Here is a 21,911-nt window from a genome sequence, read left to right as displayed (position 1 = left end):
TCTCTCTGTACAATTTTTAATCTTTCTAAACTAAGAAGGCGGCATAGCTCTCTTTTCACTAAGATAAAAGAAACAGAGGGCAGAACAGACATGTACCAGTCTCCCCAACACGCCAGTCAGGTAAGTTAAGTCCTCCCCTTAAATATTTTCTAGAATAAATCACAAACTCTTAGAATCAATTACCTATAAATTAGACAGGCAGGGCCTGTAATTATGGGTAAAATAAACAAAGCTTTTTTCCTCTACTGTGTTCTGAACCGAAAGACAAAACAAACTTGACCAAAGTCTCTAAAGAGGCTGACCCTAAATCTTCTAGCCTCTGCCAAGAACCTTATCTACTCCCTGCCTATTATTTTATCCATTCTAAGACTGAAAATTCATACCACATCCTATTTTCTGGCAATCTTAAATACAGCCTCAACCTCAACTCATCGAAATGTAAGAAAATTCTAATGAAAGCCATCTCCAATATTCCCTCCTCACTGAATTTTAAAATGCTTATTCTCTCTGCAAACCTCACACACCTGCCTTGAAAAAATGTCTTGAAAATACCCTATATGGACTACTTGTGTACTCATGTTTCTGAAGGAAATTATTACAATCTGTTTTAAACCACTACAACACATCTAACTTTAAAGAGTATACATCAGTTATAGATCGTAACTCAGCGTACATTTTAAATTCGATTCTTAGTTCTATATGGGAATTAGACTAAACAGTAATTTTTCATATTAAAAAAGAGAAAGATTAATTATATACTGATGCATCTTTTGAAATATTAAAGTTCTAGATTTTAGAGTATACTTTTGCCAGACAAAAGCTCAAAACGCTGGCGCAATTTAAAAAATTTATATAATTAGATCAAAATTTTATTAAATTTAAAAACAATGAAAATGTTTAAGATTTACCACATCATTTAAAATTTAGCAGTGCTTCTAAAGTACCATACAGCAGTCATGACACCTGTGGCATTTTAATATGTATTTTCTTGCACAGAACATAAAGTTACTGCCTCATTTTAATTTGAAAACCTATACAAATATTTCATGCTTTCAAGCAAGGTTACTGTAATAGCCAAAGATATTATATTGACAGTAGACTTCTTCTAATGTGAATTAAATTATTCATGATCTTTTTCCTGTGCAGTAAGAAAACACAATTGTAAAATTTTACTAGTTCCTTAACCAATTAGTGTCCAGAGGTAAATCAGTTTTTCTTCCTTGACTCCAAATTCTCTGATAACCCCCAATCTGACCCACAATTTCAAAACAGTAACACTAACAATCATAAATTAGTCATGTGCCGGCGTGGAAGAAATGAGCAAAGATATTAATATAGGCCTCTTGATTAAAATATAGAATGAAATAAAGCATGAAATCTGGTTAAATATAAAGTGCAAATAAGAAAACACAAGCCATTTTAAATTCTCATTTCCTTTTTGACTAAGCCTTTATTCTGTTTGACTAAAATTTTACCAGTGGTCTCCCACAATGCTCTTACATTGGGATTCCTGAAATTTAAAGTTTCCACCTACATCACTTAAAATATAAAGGTAAGTTGCTAATGGAGTTCCCATACCTGTGTTTCTCTCTTCATTTCTTTCCTTGCAAATCATGTTAGTTAAGAACACTGTTTCCACTCGCTCTTAAAAGTAATTAGGTGGCACTTAAGTGGACATAAGATGGACAAAGTGGACAGTTCATCCCTATATCTGCACAAATAAAGCGGCCTGTACCATCACCTAAACCAGTGACACTTTCGTTTTAAGAGATTTTACTAAATCGGGGCAAAATACAAAAGAACAAGACCAAGCCAAACACATCAATGTTATAAACTCATTAGTTACAATGCAAACTCACAAATAAACTTGGGTTAGTATTAGGAGACCACACACAAATTACAATACCTGAGATTTAGTGCATTCCTTTGAGCCAAAATGAAATGAGTGCCATAAAGGAGGAAAGGAAAAGATGAACATTATCAGACATGCTATAGTACATCTGCCAAAACGAAGATAATGTTAAAATATAGGTTAAGTATGACCATACAGAATCGGCTATACATATAATGTTCTCCATGTTTTTTAGCCATGCAACTGGAAATGCATTTGAAATCATTTAAAATCACCTGTGAAGTATGATCATGCATCTTCTAAATAAACTTTTCACCCACAGTCCCACAATACTAGGATTCTTTCAAAAAGAAATATTTCTGTTAAGAATAAGTAAATATGACTTATGGCTAATGAAGAATAATAACTTTCATTTCATTCTTTTTATCCTGTAGCACCATATATACAAACAAGATTTTGTTGTTTTCATAGGTTAAAATCAAGTATTGAGATGAAAATATAAATATTATATAAATATAATTAAAACACAACTTGCACACAAAATAAGTATCCAATATTTTCCATTATGACCATGTTGTTGCCAATCTGAACTCATTTAGTAAAATTAATACCAACATATCACATATTAGTAAGCTAGCACAAGATCCATTAGTAATCAAGTTAAACTTTCATCATAGTACTGACTTTGCCCTCATAAAAGTATCTGTTGACCAGGTATGGTGTTTTTTTAAAACCATTAAATTAAAAAAAAAAAAAAGTAATCTTGTAATAATAAAAAGCCCTACACATTTTTATACAACAGATCAAAAAAGGGAAGTCATGCAGGGAAATTGAATGAAGTATTCCATAAAGGGGGAACACACGGAAATAAAAGAGAATAACAGTTATAAAATGATCCCCCCAACTCAAGTGTGAAAATAGGACTATAAAATTAAACCAATCAGCATTAACAATAGATTTTAAGTAATTCACACTCCCACTATCTTAGTATGGAATCTCATTTGGAAAAATAATTCCAAAGCAGAAAGAATATTAACAATATTAGTACTAGACTAAAATATTATAATATATGGAACTATTAATATGTACAACTATTTTTAATCCAAATTTCCTTCTTCCATGATCCTGTATCAACACTAAAAATACTACCTTCTTTTACAGACAATGGTAACAAAAAAACCTTTCATGGGTTTTTTTTTTTTAACACCAAATCTCTCCAAAGGACAAACAAAGCTCTCTTTATGATGTGCAAAAAGCTACCCTTTCCACATGAGCTCAATGAAATGATTCAACTATAAAATTCATGTTAAATTAAAATAGTGCATGGGTAGTGAGAGGAGTAGGCGGGTAGCTGGTGGTCAAAACTGCTTAAAAATCCACACACAAAGAGCTCTCAGAAATAAAACATATGAAGTGCAGGTATAAAGTATATCCTATCACTAAAAGTTACTAAAAATTAAGTATATAATTTTAAGTCTATATTCATTTTCCCATGTATTTTGTACTTATACTTATTTGCAAAAAGAAAAAAAGTGCAAGTAAACAAAACCAATGAGAAATGCAAAACAGTTGTCAATTATCTTTTTTTATGTTTGTTACATTTTTATTTTAAAATTAATTTCACATATAATGACTACCATTTAATGTTATTATATCTACAGACAAACCATTTTTGACTTTATTATGACATATGTAAGAACTCATGTTACTTTCTTTTTGAAAATAGAAATCCTAAAATATCTTCTCAACTATTTTGGATTGGCCATCAGGGGAAAGAAGCATAGAGTAGTTATGCAGAAAGAAAGGAATAAGAAACATAAAGCTTTAAAACTGACTATACTGGGGTCTTACACAATCACTCATTATCTGTGCCTAGGTTTCCTCAAACATAAAAATAGCTTCTCAAATAATTATGAAATAAATGACGATCAAGTGGGCTGCAGCATTTAAAATGATCTTTGAAACTATCAGAAGTACTTCAGACCATCTTTACATTGGGATTTTTAAAAGCATCCCTTCGGGGCGCCTGGGTGGCGCAGTCGGTTAAGCGTCCGACTTCAGCCAGGTCACGATCTCGCAGTCCGTGAGCTCGAGCCCCGCGTCAGGCTCTGGGCTGATGGCTCGGAGCCTGGAGCCTGTTTCCGATTCTGTGTCTCCCTCTCTCTCTGCCCCTCCCCCGTTCATGCTCTGTCTCTCTCTGTCCCAAAAATAAATAAAAAACGTTGAAAAAAAAATTTAAAAAAATAAATAAATAAAAGCATCCCTTCAAATTATGCTTTCACTTCATCATATTAAAAACAAAAAAATCTCAGGAAATATTCTCACAGTGGTATGCAAAGCTATGAAAATAACATTTAATTTTTATATATCTACCCTTAAAAAAAAAAATAAGTCTGATACCAGTTATTGGGGCTGGGAGCAGGGGTAAAATTTTAGATGAAGGTAAGAATTTAAGATATTCCAGTTACAACTGTATAGCTGATCACAAAGCTAACCTCAGAGGACATTTTAATAAGTAAAAAGGCTAACTAGCCAATATCTTTTGATATCTTATTTCAATGCTCTTTAAAACTCTTCATACTCTATGTGTTCCTAGCAAAACCTACACTTTGGATAGGTATATCACAGAAAGGAATTATTCCTCTAAAGTAGAAAATGCAAATGTCTTTTCACAAAATTCCAAACAAAAAAACTAAAGATAAATAAAAATATTATACTTTAATAACTTACCGTATGATAGCCTCGAGGCAAAGGTGGTTTGCCCACAGGATAAGGATCCACAGTGTCAATAATTGTTTGTCTTTCACCTTTCTGGTTGATTTTTCTAAATCTCCTTCGAGATTGTCGATGAGAAGCTTGACGCTGAAAATACTCTTCATTTTCATCCATATAGTCCACCTGAAAAAAAAAAAAACAAAACAAAAATTTATTTCCTCAAATACAACATTCCATATTAAGATTAGACACAGAATAAAACTTACAGATAAGTCCATATTCATTCATTTTGCAAAGACATTTGTAGACAAACTATCTTTACAGACTAAGCGTTTTTGAACTTCTCTGGAACTAATTGGTTTTGAGTAACTTTTCTTTTATGAAGAAGCATTTTCAGTTCCACTTAGGGCAATATGAGTAACTGTTGAATTTCCTGCAGTTTAAAGGGAAGGATATTTTCAGTAATCTTTGTAGTAATTTATTAGTGAAAGAACTCACAGGATACATTACCTCGCATTATGAAAGCAACGGCCCCATTGTCTTAACTCTGGTGTATATGAGTAAATCTGTAAAAACCCCCAAATCCCAAATGACTCAAGCTGGACTGCTAGCAGAACGGCTTTGGTAGGTTACTAGGGTTTCTCTTCCTACTTTCAATCTGTGAATTCAGTTTCTTTTTTTTATAAATAGTGTTATTTAAAAAAAAAAAATTCCTCATTTTCAACATTTTAGAAACTGATGAATGGACCAACCAGAATAAAAGTTACTTTAGGTCAATCCTCCTCATACTTATATAATGAAAGTGTGATTGCTCACAATCAAGGCATAGTAAGATTCTAAGACTATTCTCCCACTAGCAAACCCAGTAGTTTGTATAATATTGGCAAGTATACGATTTTAAATATCAAAAGTCCCACAGAGAAACACAAAATAGCACTTACAGAGGCCAAAATCTCTAGGAAATACCTAAAATGCTTTCCAAGACCTGTTGCTGGAAAGTCCTATGTAACTACCCACATTTTCTAGTCCTAAATCTTTACTTAACCACCATGTTACTTTCTTACTTAAGAGTAAATTTTGTGAAATTTTACCAAAGATTTTCACTCCCTTGGACAAGGAAGTTTTCATTCTGATGAATTCCTCTCCTACATCATAGGGGAAAATCCCAAATCTTCTCTGAAAATAGACTTATGGCCTTCTACCAAATACTGTATTAAATGTGAATAAAAAGCTTCCATCATCTTCTATATTAGGCCAGAAAACTGGGGGACTAGTACGCTGGTTAAATACTCTGTTGAGGTCTTTATTTCTCTTTTTAACTGAATTGCAGGATTTAAAAAATATATTGACCAGGATACCTGGATGGCTCAGTTGGTTAAGTGTCTGACTCTTGATTTTGGCTCAGGTCATGATCGCACCATCGTGAGATCAAGCCCCACATCAGACTCCACACCGGGGTGGAGCCTCCTTAAGATTCTTTCTCACTCTCTCTCTCTCTCCACCCCTCTCTTCTGCTCATGCACTCTCTCTCAAAAAAGAAAGTTTAAAATATATACATATAGACTGTAAGACATGTATAAAAAACAGGAATTGGTTTCCTTATCCTAACTGTTGCCTGAATACATATTACTATGATTCATTTGAAGTATCTTACTCATTCCAATTAATATTTAGAGAGCTAAAATCCTGTAATTCAAAGATCATTCCCAAATTTAAGTAAAATGGCATTATCACAGATTGATTTAACAAAAGTTCAAGCACAAAACATTTAGGTACTTGCCCCTTTTGAGTCTTCTATCTTTTTCATTTCATTGAATCTTATAAATAATTACAATATTATGACTATGAACTCAGATTCATAATAAAAATTATGGAATAAATATATCTAAAGTTATAAAATCTATAATACACGATTATAAGTACTGTGCAAAAGTGTTTTTATTTTTATAATTTTTTTAGGAGAAAAAAGTCTTCACAGAAGTATTCTTACCACAATCATTTCAGAAGGCTCTAAAACAATGCATTCACAGCCACGCCTAAAGCTTCCTGCAGAACGCTTGCCAAAACTAGGAAGAAAAAAAAAAAGATTTATGAAATATAAATTGAAAATTTAGGCCAACTCTCCAAATAAATAAAAATAAAATAAAATAATAAAAACAAAAACAACCACTGGAGAAAGGGAAACTCTTTCATCATTATTTATACAGAATAACAGGAACCATTCAAATTCTTAAATTTCAGACATATATTTTTCTGAAAAATTCCAATATCATGTTTCCAGATTAATAATGTAAGTAAAAGAAAACCAGTATGAATGTGTTTTATATTAGCTTGTTTTACTTTTTTTTTTTAAGTTTATTTATTTATTTTGAGGGGGGGGGGGGGGAGAGAGATCGTGTGTACGTGAGCCAGGGAGGGGCAGGGAGAGGAGACAGAGAATCCCAAGTAGGCTCCCCACCAACAGCGGCAGTGCAGAACCCAACATGGGGCTTGAACCCACAAACTGTGGGATCCTGACCTGAGCTGAAACCAAGAGTCGGACAATTAACCAACTGAGCCACCCAGATGTCTGTATGTTAGGCTGTTTCAAGTTATTCCCAGCTAGGTGAAAATTTAGAATATTCTAACATTCTAATGGGAACTGAATCAATGGCAAACTATAAAAATATACAAAGTATAAAATGCATATAAATTTTCTTCTGTAATTTAATTGACTTAGTTAAGAATTTCTTTTACCTAAAAACTATATTAATTTTTTCTACATTTTCAAATCAACTTATTCGAAATAAGTGTAAGGACAAGGTATTCCACTTAAGATTTTTTTCCTTAATTCAAGTGGATGTGCATATCACAAGCCCATTTCTCCTGAAAACTTTTCACTAGCGAACTCAGATATAGCACCTTTGCCTTATCTGTGACAACTCCCACCTGAACATTGCAGCAGGTGATTCTGCCATAGCTATATTCACACTAGAACCATGAGGAGAAAATCCTGGTGAAGCTAGGTAGTCCTGACTTGTTCTAATATACCATCTACTCCTACCCATTTACTACTACAAAATTCTCCCCTCCCTCCAATTGACATTTTTAATAAACATTTTTAATAGCTTATCTTTGAGAAAAAAAAAATTCTTCCAAAGAACTTTTTTATCAAGCAACTAATCCTGTTTCTTAAAAAATCAAAAACAGAACTATATGTGGCATATATATGAAAAAATTATTTAAATATTCACATGTACATTCATGCACACATACACAAACATTCATATTAGAGTGCTTTTTTTAAAGTGGAAAAACTAGCAAGAAAATATAATAAACCCATCTAGAATATTACTTCTCGTGCAATTAAAATGACCAAATCTTTAAATATTCTTACCTTAGTTTACAATTAAATACCACTAAAATGACATAAAATCTTCAGTACACACAAAAATTTCTTTCTGGTTTCTGAACTACCTGATTGCAGTTTAATTTTTTTACAATGAACTTTATAATTTAATGATACACTACAAATGAAAAAATAATCTTAACATGTTAGTAAAATATGTAGCAGGTTTTATGCCATCTTCACCCATTTAATCCTGTTACATGACTAGGTAAAAATATATATTATATGTTTAAGGTGTATTTCTAAATAAAATAACATTAAAATCTAAAGAAACTCACAACTACATAACTCTTTTTTTTAGGTTTTTATTTAAATTCCAGCTAGTTAACATACAGTGTCATATTAGTTTCGGATATACAATATAGTGATTCACTGCTTCCATATATCACCCAGCACTCATCACAAGTGCCCTCCTTGGTCCCTATCATCCATTTCATCCATCCCCCAACCCACCCCCCCTCTGGTAACTGTCAGTTTGTTCTCTATTGTAACTCTAATTTTTATTCTATTTTATTAAATTATAGCACTGGACAACATAATAATAATGTTTTAGAAACATAATGATTGAATGATTTTCCTGTTTTAAAATTTCAAATAGTAAAAAAAAAAAATGTTTAGAATGGATGCAACGTGTATATAATATTCAATAAAAATAAAAACCTGTTAGAATTGCTTACAAATTTCAGCCACAAAAGGGGTAATGTCTACACAAACAATATGGTAGTCACTATTCTATGCCTAATTCTGTACCAACAACTCTCCCTACTTCAGAATTAAAGGTGTAAATCCTTGTACAAAGTAGTCATTAGCTCAATAGAATTTTATGGTAGGACAACAATCACATATTCACTTGCACAAACACTATTACTTCGGAGATGAAAAGTTTGCATCCCCTAAAATGTGCTATTCAAAAATATCTCCATAAGAGTCTTTTGGGAAAAGAGATACACCAGAATCTGATGAAACTCCCTTTGCAGCCACAGAAGACTCAAGTTCTACTGACCATCACAAATACGTGAACTGCAGGAAAAATAACACTCGCCCTCAGGTAATTCCTTGAATACACTCAGCAGAGAAGGCAAATGCACACAGAACACATTCTAGCAAAGGAGAATATATTATTTCATTCATCCAACAATCTATGATTTCAAACCCGGCCAACAACCTAGAAGTACAATAACCTCAAAAGAGCCAAATAGTAGGTCATGAATGCACATACTAGGCCTAATGACTAGACCTCTTGTCTCTAATGCAAAGATGACTTACTCTTTGCTTACAGACCAGAAGCTATAAGTTAGGATGAACAAAGTACTGGAAAATGCTAGCTAGAAATTAAGTCCACAAAATACATTCGCTTTTCCTCTGTGATACTTTGAAACAATAAATATGTAAACAAAAGTAAATAAATATCGTTATTTACTAAGTTTTTAAAAAATCTTGGACCATGTTCTACACACTGTTTTAAAAACCCAGTTCTGGGGGTGCCTGGGTGGCTCAGTCAGTTGAACGGCTGACTTCGGCTCAGGTCATGATCTCGCGGTTTGTGGGATAGAGCCCCACATTGGGCTCTGTGCTGACAGCTCAGAGCCTAGACCCTGCTTCAGATTCTGTGTCTCCATCTCTCTCTCTGCCCTTCCTCTATTCACACACTCTTTCACTCACTCTTTCTCTCAAAAATAAATAAACATTAAAAAAATAAAAATAGAGGCGCCTGGGTGGCTCAGTCAGTTAAGCGTACGACTTCAGCTCAGGTCATGGTCTCTCGGTCTCACGGTTCGTGGGTTCAGGCCCCACAACAGGCTCTGTGTTGACAGCTCAGAGCCTGGAGCCTGCTTCGGATTCTGTGTCTCCCTCTCTCTCTGCCCCTCCCCCACTCACGCTTATCTCTGTCTCTCAGAAATAAATGTATAAATAAATAAATAAATAAATAGATAGATAGATAGATAGATAGATAGAAACTCAGTTCTGAAACATAAGTATAGAGCTAAAAAAGGACACCAGATAGCAACATATAAGCTCCACGCTAGATGATATTGAGATCAGTTCTTTAAAATATTTTAGATGATTTAACGGAAAGAAATGGAGAGAAATCTGCAGGCATGCAAATGACATAGATGTTTAGACAGTAAAGCACAAAACAAAGTCAGTAAGAATAAAGTACAAGACATTTCATCCTTTAGTTTTATGTGAGTGCAAGAAAGCAGTAATCAGAGGATCCACTCTATACAATGAAATATCCTTTGTGAAAACAGATCAAATGCATACACCATTTAATATGACATTAAACAACAAGGGGTTCTCATGTTTTAGTTAAAAGACATACATGAAATCTAGACATCTTTAAAGCATTAGCACAGTAAGTACTAACATAATAAATAACAAAAATATACACAAAAACCTCAAAATGATGAATACACTAGGAAGTAATTTTTAAAAATGGAAATTACTATACCTACTCTTATAGCAAACCATGTAAAACCTATGATATAGCATTCTCCTAGCAAAGTTTCTAAGGGGAAAAACACAGAACTGAAAAGTTCCCAACAAAAAAATTAAGGAATTCCAAAGGACTTTTTGTAAGATCAGAGGCACAAATTTAAACACTTCTTCAGTCTCACTAATAGCAGCTGAAAGTTGGAAACTTAAATGTTTATAAAATTATGATTTAAGAAAATTTATAAATGATACAAATTAAATAAGAACATGGGCAACTTAAAAAATATACCTATAATCCTTAAGCGTTTCAAGAAAAGTAAGAAATTTAAAAGAAAGAGTGAAGGAGAGGGGAAGGGAAGGGAAGGGAAGGGAGGGAAGAAAGAAAGAAAAGTCATAAATCGTTAAGGATTATTTCAAAGCTATGTGACTGTATTCTGCTCCAAATGCTTCTTGGTACCACTGCAGAAATGGACAATTAGTCCTATCAAATGCATTCTTTTTTTATTATTAATTATTAAGTCTTATAAGAGACTACACAAAGCGATCTATAGATTCAATGCAATCCCTATCAAAATCCCAAAAAGCCAATCTTCAAATTCTTGCAAATAAAATTGCAATGGGCCTACTTAGCCAAAACAGACTTGAAAAAGAACAAAGTTGGAGGACTCACACTTTTGATCTGAAAACTTACACCAAAGCTATAGTTATCAAAATAGTGTGGTACTGGCTGAAGTGCAGATGAATAAACCAATGAAACAAAATTGAGAGTCCAGAAATAAACCCATATATCTATAGCTAACCGATACTGACAAGGGTACCAAGCTCAGTCAATGAGGGAAGAACAATCCCTTCAACAAATGTGCTGGGACAACTGTATTTCCACATAGAAAAAAAGAAGTTGAACCCATACCTCTCACCACATATAAAAATTAACTGAAAATGGATCACTGACCTAAATTTAAAAAGCCCACACCACAAAACTCTTAGGGGAAAAAAAAAAAAAAAAAAAAAAAAACTGGGATAAATCTTCATGACATTGGATCTGGCAATGGATTTTTTTTTTTTTTTTTACTTCCAAGTTTTTATTTAAATTCCAGTCAGTTAACATACAGTGTAGTAGTAATTTCAGGTGTAGGATTTAGTGATCATCACTTAAACATACATACAGTGCTCATCACAACCCTCCTAAATACCCATCACCTATTTAACACATCCCCCTGCCCACCTCTCCTCTAGCAACCGGGAGTTTGTTCTCTATAGTTAAGAGTCTGTTTTATGGTTTGACAATGGATTCTTAAATATGACACTAAAAGCACAAGCAGCAAAAGGAAAATTAAAAACTTGTGTGCATCAAAGGACATTATCAAGAAGCTGAAAAGACAATCTACAGAATGGGAGGAAGTATTTGCAACAATACATTTGAGAAGTGTTTAATATACAGAATACATAAAGAACCTCTACAACTCAACAACAAAGACAAATTAAAAAATTAAATTTGCCTAATTAAAAAATGAGCAAAGTACCTGACTAGACATTTTTCCAAGAAGGTATACACATGGCCAATAAACACATGAAAAGCTGATCAACATCCTGAATCATTAAAGAAAAGCAAATCAAAACCACAATGAGATACTAATTCACACCTGATGATAGATGTGAATGAGATACTAATATGGTTATAATTAAAAAAAAAAAAATAGCAAGTTTTAAAGAGGATTCAGAGAACTTGGAACTCTTATATTTTTCTGGTAGGAGTATAAAGTGGTACAGTCCCTGTGGAACAGTTTGGTGCTTCCTCAAAAAGCTAAACAGAGAATTACCATATGACCCAGCAATTCCACTCCTAGATAAACACTCAAAAGTACTGAAAACAAGGACTCAAACAGATATGTGTACATTCAAGTTCACTAAAGCATTATTCACAATAGCCAAAAGGTATAAACAACATAAATGTTCATCAACATATTAAACATATGTAAACAAAACGTGATAAACACATGCGATGAAATATTATTCAGCCATTAAAAGGACTGAAGTTGTGATACATGCTGCAGCCTGCATAAGCCTTGAAAGTATCATGCTAAGTGCAACAAACCAGTCACAAAATGACATATACTGTAAGATTCTACTTATATGAAATATATAGAACAGGAAAATTCATAAGGACAGAAAGTGGACTATAGATTATTGGGGGGTGTAGGAATGCTTAATGGTTACAGAGGTTCTGTTCAGAGCTATGGAACATAAATTTTGGAAACAGGTAGTGGTGACAGTTGCACAAGTATGATTGTAATTAATGCCATTGAGTCATACACCTTAAATAGTTAAAATAGCTGGGGTGCCTCGCTGGCTCAGAGGAGCATCTAACTCTTGATCTTGGGGTTGTGAGTTCAAGCCCCATGTTGGATGTAAGATTATAAACAAACAAACAAACAAACAAATGGCATATTTTATGTAAGGATAAAAAGGTTGGGTTTCTTGGCAAAAATTTGGGACTTGAATAAGAAAATGCAGAGATACCACTTTGATCACATAATAGCAAATCTTAGAGACAAAGAAAGAGTTAACTATGATGACCGAATTATACCAATGACAGGCCTGGGACTGACCTCTTTTCTACATTAATTAGCAATGAAGTGAGAGAAGTTGTGGGTGAAAGTGGAACTAGGAAGAAATGGGGAGAAGGCAAATAAGTGTCACTGAAATATTTCTGAAGAGTCAGTTGTACTACCTACATTCTTCTTTCATCCAGCATTAACCCTATTTTTATTTTACTGCTAGCCATAAATTTGAGGGTACTGCCACCCCAGCCCCATCTCCACAATTCGGCTTCCTATTCCTCTTCCAAATACTCACTGGACCCATATAGCAGAATCAAAATAAACTTTGTGATCAATACAGAGCTTATAAAACACTCACTAAATATAAGCCCCTGTTCTTATACAGTTTGCATGTAAGAATTTATGTATCTTCTGCAAAAGATGAGTCACAGGGAAGTTGTGAATACAGACAGAAGAGTACCATGAGTTTAATAAAAAGACTGTCATATTTGCTTCCTACAATGGTACATCAAAACCAAAATAGATTTATGGAATTTCAGAGATTAAAAAAACAAAAACAAAAAAACAAAACTTAGAAAATCCTATAGTACAGGGTTTCTTGGCATTTTTTTCTTCAGTCATAATCCAAGGTACTACATTCAAAGGTCCTCAAACATTTGTATTTTATATAGAGCCCTCAGGTGATAATACATGTGACCAATGCATTCCTACTCACCCCGTAAGAACTGCCTCTCTAGTTCCATTTTTATTTCACAATTGAAGAAACTAAGCCAACCTATCTAAGGGAAGGTTAAATGAGATGCCTGAAATCACAAGCAGATTCCATAATACAGGATTCTGTCATACTTCACTGACCTTGCCCTTTCTCTTACTTTCTGCTATAGCCCTCTTCCACATTCAATAACATAAACTCTAGTCTTTGGTAAGCTTGCCATTTATGAGGAATAACTCCCAGACCTCCTAAGGAATATTGCCATACTGTATCATATTTACCCATAAAGCATAAACCCAATGACAAGTGGAGAGCAGAAGGTGATTACAAGATAGATTCTCAGAGATTGGCTAGGCTCACTCACTGCCTAGTTGAGTGAAAAAGACAAATCGGCTTTTGTAATTCAGAAGGCAATTCAAATTCAGCAAAATTACAAATGACCATCAAGAGCTTGAGGGTTACCCCTGGAATAGGCCAAGATCTGAATGTCAAATCTATAAAAACCAAGCTTCTCCAGGCAGTTGCTGCCAGAACTTCAACTAGTAGAACATCTGCTTCTTTGAAACGGCACTCATAATACCACATGCCATGATAAACAATGATATTTTTGAAGTTTAAACTTCTTAATTTTTAAAGTGACATTGCTTATTTTAAACCTTGAATTAAAATTATTTTAAAAAAATAATTCCTCTCTTTTAATAATTTCAGTCTTTCTATATAAACACATAAATACAAATACATATGTATAATAATTTTCAAAAGCAAGAAAGATGTAGGTAACAGTTATCAATGAGACTGGGCCTGAATATTTAAAAACTTGTTCGCCCTTTCTATACTAGATACCAACCAGCCTTTCACAAGAGGCTATAAAGTCAGAAAGAGATAGGGAGACATGAAGAAGTATGCTGTATGTGGTTTAAGAATGCTGACAGTTTTCTCATTCTACATCGTAAGAAAATTTAATTACTAGAGCCTATTTTAAATCCTTCTAAAACTGTTCTGTATAAATACACTGTACAGTTTGGCTTTCAACTATTAACCTCAATGTAATTTCAGAATGTCCTTATAATCTTACATTAAACAACTATAAAAGACAACTAAAAGTAACGCAGGTTTACTTTTGGTCGATATATTGGTTCTCTGAGCTATTAAAAAAAAAATGTTAAATTCACACAAATGATTGCTATAAAGACCACGTATAGCATAACAAGGTTATTCCTAAATGCTCATATTCCCTAAGTACAATTAATTTAGGAATGGTTGTTCCAAAAACCATTTAACAATCCAGATTTTCATCCTCATTAAGTTTTTGTACAGAAAAAATTTAAAATGAAGAATTACAAATTGTTGTAAAATTGAAGTAAGCTAACTTCAATATTTCTTACAGGTGCAAAATGCAATGACTTTATAGTACTAAAAATATTCAGACAAAAATTACTAAAATCAATTAGTCTTCTACATAACGTAAAATAGACACAATTTTAATAGCTTGATAAACTGTCTTTCAAGTTCAAGACCCACAATAAGAAAGCACAAATGTTTGAAAATATAAAGTCTTACCTAGTTTTCATAAATACCTTTGGTAATGATACCCCAGGCAGGGTACTGCAGGATCTTTCTCTGGTACGGCTGTCCTGTCCTAACTTTCTGTGACCACATTTTCCCCACCCAAGTTGAGTCAAGAGTACTTTACACCAGTGTAAGTTTCCACGAAAGGCAGTTGCTGAACACAGAAGCTGCTTCTATCAGTGTCCCCAAACTTGCCCTTTGTATGGGCCTCCACATTCTTGTTGTACGTCAGAACTACCCAGTGGAATGCAATTCCTCAGTATTGGAATGTAAACTTGTTCATGTCAGGCTATACCCAGTGAGGGAATACACAGCAATCAAACTGAGATTATGCTGGTGGGCATTCCCAATTTATAAAATGATTTAAAATGTAAAACTTTAAAAACACCAATTTTTCATACCTTATTTCTGGACAATGATAAGTAGTTACTAAATGTCACTTTTCTCCTTAAGAATCTAAATAAAATGACTGAACTGATGCTCCTAAATCAAAATCAATCTACTTATTTAGGGCTCACCAAATATATATGTGTGTGTGCGTGTGTACACACATATATAACACACACACATTACATATATATACCACACACACATATATGTGTGTGTGTTATATATGTGTGTTATATATATATGTGTGTGTGTATTCATATGACACTGCCTTTAAATAGAAGGATAGCAATTAACTTTAGAGGGGAAAAAAATCTAACAAGTAACTGCTGATGCCGTCTATCCCATTCTCAATCAGTAGAATAACAAGAGTAAATTTTGATGTAAGTATAAAAGGAACATGATCTGAAAAATTACCATAAAAATGCATTTCAGCTTTTAAAATATTGTCCTCGCTCATTAGTTTAACCAAAAGGGAAAAAAAAGGTTACAAGTATTTAAAACAAAAGCATACACACACCAAGTATACTACATATAAGTTACATGTGTGTGTAAATTACCAACTGTTTCTAAAGCATGGCCTTTAACAAGATCCTATTTCAGAAGTAACTATTTGAGAAAACTACACACTTACGAGTCTCTCAATTTCTTTCAAGGCTCATTTAGAAATAAATTTTCTAACAATCATCACCCTGCACAAATTAACAGAGGTGGGTTGCTCCACCACGAATCTCAACATTTAACCTTTGCTTAAAAGAGAGCACGAGAAAAAAATTACAAGCGAAGGCCTCATAAGCTGTGTTTTCTCCTCTCTGTTCATTCCTCAGTAGCCTGTTGTCTATTTAACTATGGGAGAAGTACTAAACATTTGGTATTTACACTATTAACATTTAATTCCTTTAAGAACAAAAAATCTAACCTGCACTGTCTTCAAAATCTTTGAAGCACCAATAACAGGAATAGCACTGCCACCTTCTATCTGAGCTCTTTTCTCTGCGGCAATGAGCACTCCCCATTTCCCTGTGTGTTTTCTCTCAGTGAGTCCATGCGGCTGTAGCTCGTGCAGAAAGCCAACATTCCTTCTGAAGGCTAATTTCCTGCTTCAATGACCCACCCACCCCTCCTGGCTGCAGTTATGTGTTACGCATGTTGTATGGGCACTGTTTCCGCATACCAGCCTCATGACCTCAGCAGCTGCCTGACAGATGCTCTTTTATCAATTTCTATTAATTCATTATCTACCCTCTTGTAAGTCAAGGGCAAGTAGGGAAATCTGCAATGTCTGCTCTCCTATGAGTCTCCAAGGTCAAATGTTTAGATGTGCTCAGCAATGCAATTTTGTTATTAGAATTTATCTAAGCTGTACTATACACATTGCTCTCCACCAAAGGGATGCTGAATTGTATACCTGGCTTGAGGGATTATCATGGGAAAAAAACTAGCATACATTTAAACCAAAACAACGTGGGAAAAGTTGAAAGAGGCTGCTTTTGGTCTTGCTTATCCCTCCAAGAGAAAAAAGGTGGATCTTACCTCAGCTGTACTGGGGTGAAGAGAGCAAGCAGTTTTTCTCTCTTGCCACAACCTAAACCAGCAAAGGACAGTGCTGTGATGATGACTACACTTTGGTAGTGTCTATGTCCTCGTGACCTAACTGCTACAGAACAGCTCAGCTAAATTGATCTGCTGCTATCAGTCTACACAGAGGCACAAACAGGTCTCTGCTGATCACAGTGCTTTGTACACAGATGGCAGCTGATCAGTTTGTATAAAAGTTATGGTCCATAACAGCTTTCCCCTTCAGCATGTAGACATGCCTTATCCAAAAGGCCTTTGTGAAATGTTCACCATTTCACTGTGCAAAGCTCATCATGTATGAGTTAAAGAGACAAGGAAGATTAGCCCTAACATCTTATCTAAAAATGACCTAATTTTCATAAAATTCGTTAAAGAGGTAAAATGAACAATTACATTAAGAAATCACCAAATAGATCTATGTAACTTGTTAATGAGAAAAATGGTAGATGAATTCAAATGAATGATTCAAACTGGCCCCTCACCAGCAAGAAACTGAAATGATCTCAAAAATCAAGTAAGATCTCAAATATTGGCAACCAGGCATCTGATATTCTTTAAAGGCTACATAAATGGCACCAAAACCTAGCCACTAACCTCCCCCAAATCTGCCATATACCAGAAATGAAGTTGAAATAGGAGGCATGTCCTTGAAAGACAGGACCTAAAAGCGAATAGTTCAGGGGTCACTCAAATAATACCGCATTCATAAAATTCTTAGAAGTTAAAAAAAAAACACACATTTACAAGAAAGGAAAAGCATAAGCCCACAAATATATGTAACTTCTTAGAAAGACATCAAGTAATAAAATGTCAAATAATCTAATTCATCTGAATAAAATGTGGACATTTCTCAAAAGCCATATTTAGTTTGTTTTATCTTGTTTTATAACTAATTATTCTAATTCTACCAATAAGTAGACAACTCTGAAAATACTGTTTAACCTGTTTCAGATCCTCCCTTATAGACTGAACTAGTAAAAACCTACTACTTATCATCAAAAATAAAATACTTAGGGGTGCCTGAGTGGCTCAGTTGGTTAAGCAGCTGACTTCGGCTCAGGGCATGATCTCCCAGTTCATGAGTTCAAGCCCCACGTCCGGCTCTGTGCTGACAGCTCAGAGCCTGGAGCCTGCTTCGAATTCTGTGTCTCCCTCTCTGCCCCTCCCCTGCTCGTGCGCTCTCTCTCTCTCTCTCTTTCTCAAAATTAAATAAACATTAAAATTTTTTTTAAATAAGTAAAATACTTAGGAATAAATTTAATGAAGACATATATGACCTATACACAAAAAATTACAAAAAGAGTATTTAACCATGCAAAGGGAAATAATAGAAGATTTAAATTATGAAATATACCAGGTTGGATGGCTCAATCTTACTGAGAGTAAATCTTCCCAAATTGATCTTTAGATTCAGTGCAAATCCAATCAAATCCTAACAAACTTTGGACACGGACAAGCTGATTTTAAAAAGACTGACAATACCAAGAGTTGGGGAAGAGGTAAAGCAACCAGAATTCTCATAAGCTGTTGGGAATGCAAAATGTTACAGCTATTATACACAACAGCATGGCACTTGTTTATACAATTAAACATACATGTACCATATAACCCAGCAATTTCACCCCTAGGTATTCAAAAAGTAATAAAAACATACGTCCATACAAAAAGATGTTCATGAATGTTGACAGAACATCCAGAAAACTGGAAGGAACCTAAACTATCATTTTCAAATTATGTTTTGCAAAAGACTAAAACTACCTCATTTACAAAGTTCAATAGAATTTATGAAATCCGACAACCATTTAATATGAGAATTGGCAATATGTTGCATAGCTTGCTTAAAACAAGACATGAGATAATTCTGCATGAAAATGGGCAGCAAAGCAATATCTTAGTTGTCAAATTCTGTCCCTGTAGCCTTCTGACCTTATAAGAATCTCATTTCTGTTTCTGTATTCTCCCTATTTACCTACCTTTACACCTACACTACCCCATCTCCAAAGCGTTTCAGGTGACTCAATGCCCAGGTTCTCCTCACACCTCCTGTGGCTCTCCCTGTCTGTCAAAGCATGTACCACAACAGGCCTAATACCAAATATATTTAACTCTGATCTCTACCAGCTTCATTCCCTCCAGATTTGGTTATAGCCGGCAAAGGCATCACACTACCACACATGCAAGTTCCAAGCATTGGAATCATCTTTTACTCCAACTTGTCCCTTGTCTGTAATTTCAGTCCCTAAATTTCATCAATTAGTCCTTCTAAATTACACTGACATGTGACCCATCATCTTCTATTTCCCTGAAAATACTAGTCAGGCCCTTAGCTTTGACACACCAAGGCTACTGAGATAGGATTCCTGTTTTGGTTCCAACTTTGCCAATCTTCCACTATCTTCCCATTCTACTGATCTTAAAACTTCAGTGGCTACACATCGGGGTGCCTGGGTGGCTCAGTCGGTTGAGCGTCCAACTTCGGCTCAGGTCATGATTCGTGGTCCATGAGTTCGAGCCCCGCCATCAGGCTCTGTGCTGACAGCTTGATAGCTCAGAGCCTGGAGCCTGCTTCAGATTCTGTGTCTCCCTCTCTCTCTGCCCCTCCCCCACTCATGCTCTGTCTCTCTGTCTAAATAAACTTAAAAAAAAAAAAAAACTTCAGTGGCTACACATCAGTCTCATAGTCATTAGCTCAGCCTCTCAGTTCACATCTGACCACTTGCTTGTAAACTTTGAAAATGAGAGTGGCATGGTCCAATACAGATTGTAGTGGAAAATCTCTAGGCCTGGGTCTCAGTATTTTACCCATTTTACCCATTCAGCCAGGTGAATCTACTAACTAGCCCACTTCAGAAACCTCTGTCTTGGTCAGTTACAGTTCATAATCTTGTATTTTATCTTCTAACCATCTTTATTGCCAAACATGAGGACTCTAATCCAGTGTCTTTTCTACTTATTGTCCCACAAGCACATTCTTAGAAAAATTAAAATTCATACTTCTCACTCTGTAGTAGTTATCAGACAGTTCTTCTCTACTGTTTTTGAAGAACTATAATTACTTTATACTCTGACATAGATAATCAATGAAAAATACCTCTGCTTTAGCCAGAGGGATGTTTCCATACACAAATTTATATATAACAGTTTTTTAAGGTTCACTTAATAGATGTCAGTCATACTTCCAAAAAAAAAAAATTCACTTAAATGGGATAATGATTATAAAACCTAGAAAACTCTATTCACAATTAACTCTTCATTCTGTATTTCCAAAATTATGTCAGTTAAAAATCAAGATCAGATGACAAAGGGGTAAACTGAAGTGGTCTCAAGATTCTGAATAACAAGGAATTATTCCTTTAGACTATATAAACTATCATGGCAGCAGACCTCTGCAATATATACATATAGATATATAAATAAAGAACATATACAGGTATAGACATAGGTATATCATGTATTATATATGATTAAGAATGATGAAAATGAAATACTCGTAGTTTTTCTATTTGTAAAACTAAAGTATAAATACTTTAAGATGGTTTTCTAAATTCATCTTAATAAAGCAAAAAATAACAAAAATAAACCAGAGGAAAATGTTTGACAGATTTTGACCACTGCCTCAATATTTTAAATTATCTGAAGATGTTTATATTAAGAAATAAACATTATCTTAATAAAGCTGATAAACTAAGCAGTTTATAGCTATAAAACATAAAGACCTTAATAAAAGACAAAGTAAAAATAATCCTTTAAATATAACTGAAAAAAAACCATATAACCAAATAACTAAGAAAATATACTTACTTAATGTTTATATAGATCTATAACATATGAACATGAAATACTAGAAATTATATCTTATATTTCATTGCAAAAAAATACATAACCTCTATAAAGCCACAGATATGTGACAAGATAAGAAACACGAAAGGAAATAATTTTTTTTTAATATTTTGAACTTACAGCTCAATATTCTTATCAGTAATAAATATGGAAGGTAGTTTTTAAGCACACATTACATTCATTTAAATTCTAATATAAAGATAATACATGAAATAAAATGAAATAATAGCTGAGAGTATATTTCTTAATTCTTGAAGTACTTTTAAACAATTGTCAGTACGTTAAAAAATCAACTAGGATAATAGAATAAATAAATAATAGAATAAAGTCATTTTCTTTAATATACGATTTTGTAGTCTTTTATGCATATATATATATATATATATATATATATATATATAATTTAACTTATAATTAAATAAAATAAAGGGACCCTGAACTATGATTAACTGGAAGTTTTTATTTTAATATTCCAATTTCACCATGTATGATTTGCTTCATATCACAATCTTTCTCTTACTAATAACACCCTTATTTTCTGTTGGTCTTCCCAATAGCGAAACTATGCTTTTTATTAAAAAAAAAAATAGGTGGGGGGGGGGGGCGCCTGGGTGGCTCAGTCGGTTGAGGGTCTGACTTCAGCTCAGATCATGATCTCGAGGTTTGTGAGTTCAAGCCCTGAGTTGGGCTTTGTGCTGACAGCTCAGAACCTGGAGCCTACTTCAGATTCTGTGTCTCCCCCTGTCTCTACCCCTCCCCTGCTCATGCTCTGTCTCTCTCTCTCTGTCAAAAATAAACATTTAAAAAAAAATTTTTTAGGGGTGCCTGGGTGCCTCAGTTGGTTAAGCAGTCGACTCTTGATTTGGGCTCAGG

The 21,911-nt window shown here is 34.1% G+C and overlaps 1 protein-coding gene across 13 annotated transcripts in view; it reads right to left on the bottom strand.

Annotated features, from left to right (window-relative positions):
- The window catches only part of RAPGEF2 (Rap guanine nucleotide exchange factor 2), a 254,465-nt gene that overhangs the window by 112,972 nt on the left and 119,582 nt on the right, over positions 1-21,911 (bottom strand). For 8 of the 13 annotated variants that reach the window (XM_060653863.3, XM_060653864.3, XM_060653869.3 and 5 more), the window contains exons 5-7: positions 6,558-6,633; positions 4,583-4,750; positions 1,907-1,924 (exon numbers count right to left, since the gene is read on the bottom strand). In XM_060653863.3, coding sequence (XP_060509846.3) covers positions 1,907-1,924; positions 4,583-4,750; positions 6,558-6,633 — 262 coding nt within the window. Of the gene's footprint in view, positions 1-1,906; positions 1,925-4,582; positions 4,751-4,833; positions 4,915-6,557; positions 6,634-15,224; positions 15,701-16,539; positions 16,724-21,911 lie in introns of those variants that run through there. The other 5 variants (XM_060653860.3, XM_060653867.3, XM_060653873.3 and 2 more) reach the window with 4 other exon arrangements.

This window comes from Panthera onca, chromosome B1, assembly GCF_046562875.1.
Source record: "Panthera onca isolate mPanOnc1 chromosome B1, mPanOnc1 haplotype 2, whole genome shotgun sequence".
Lineage (NCBI taxonomy): Eukaryota > Metazoa > Chordata > Mammalia > Carnivora > Felidae > Panthera > Panthera onca.
Note: the sequence above shows the minus strand (reverse complement) of the source record. Positions and strands in the feature narration are given on the sequence as shown.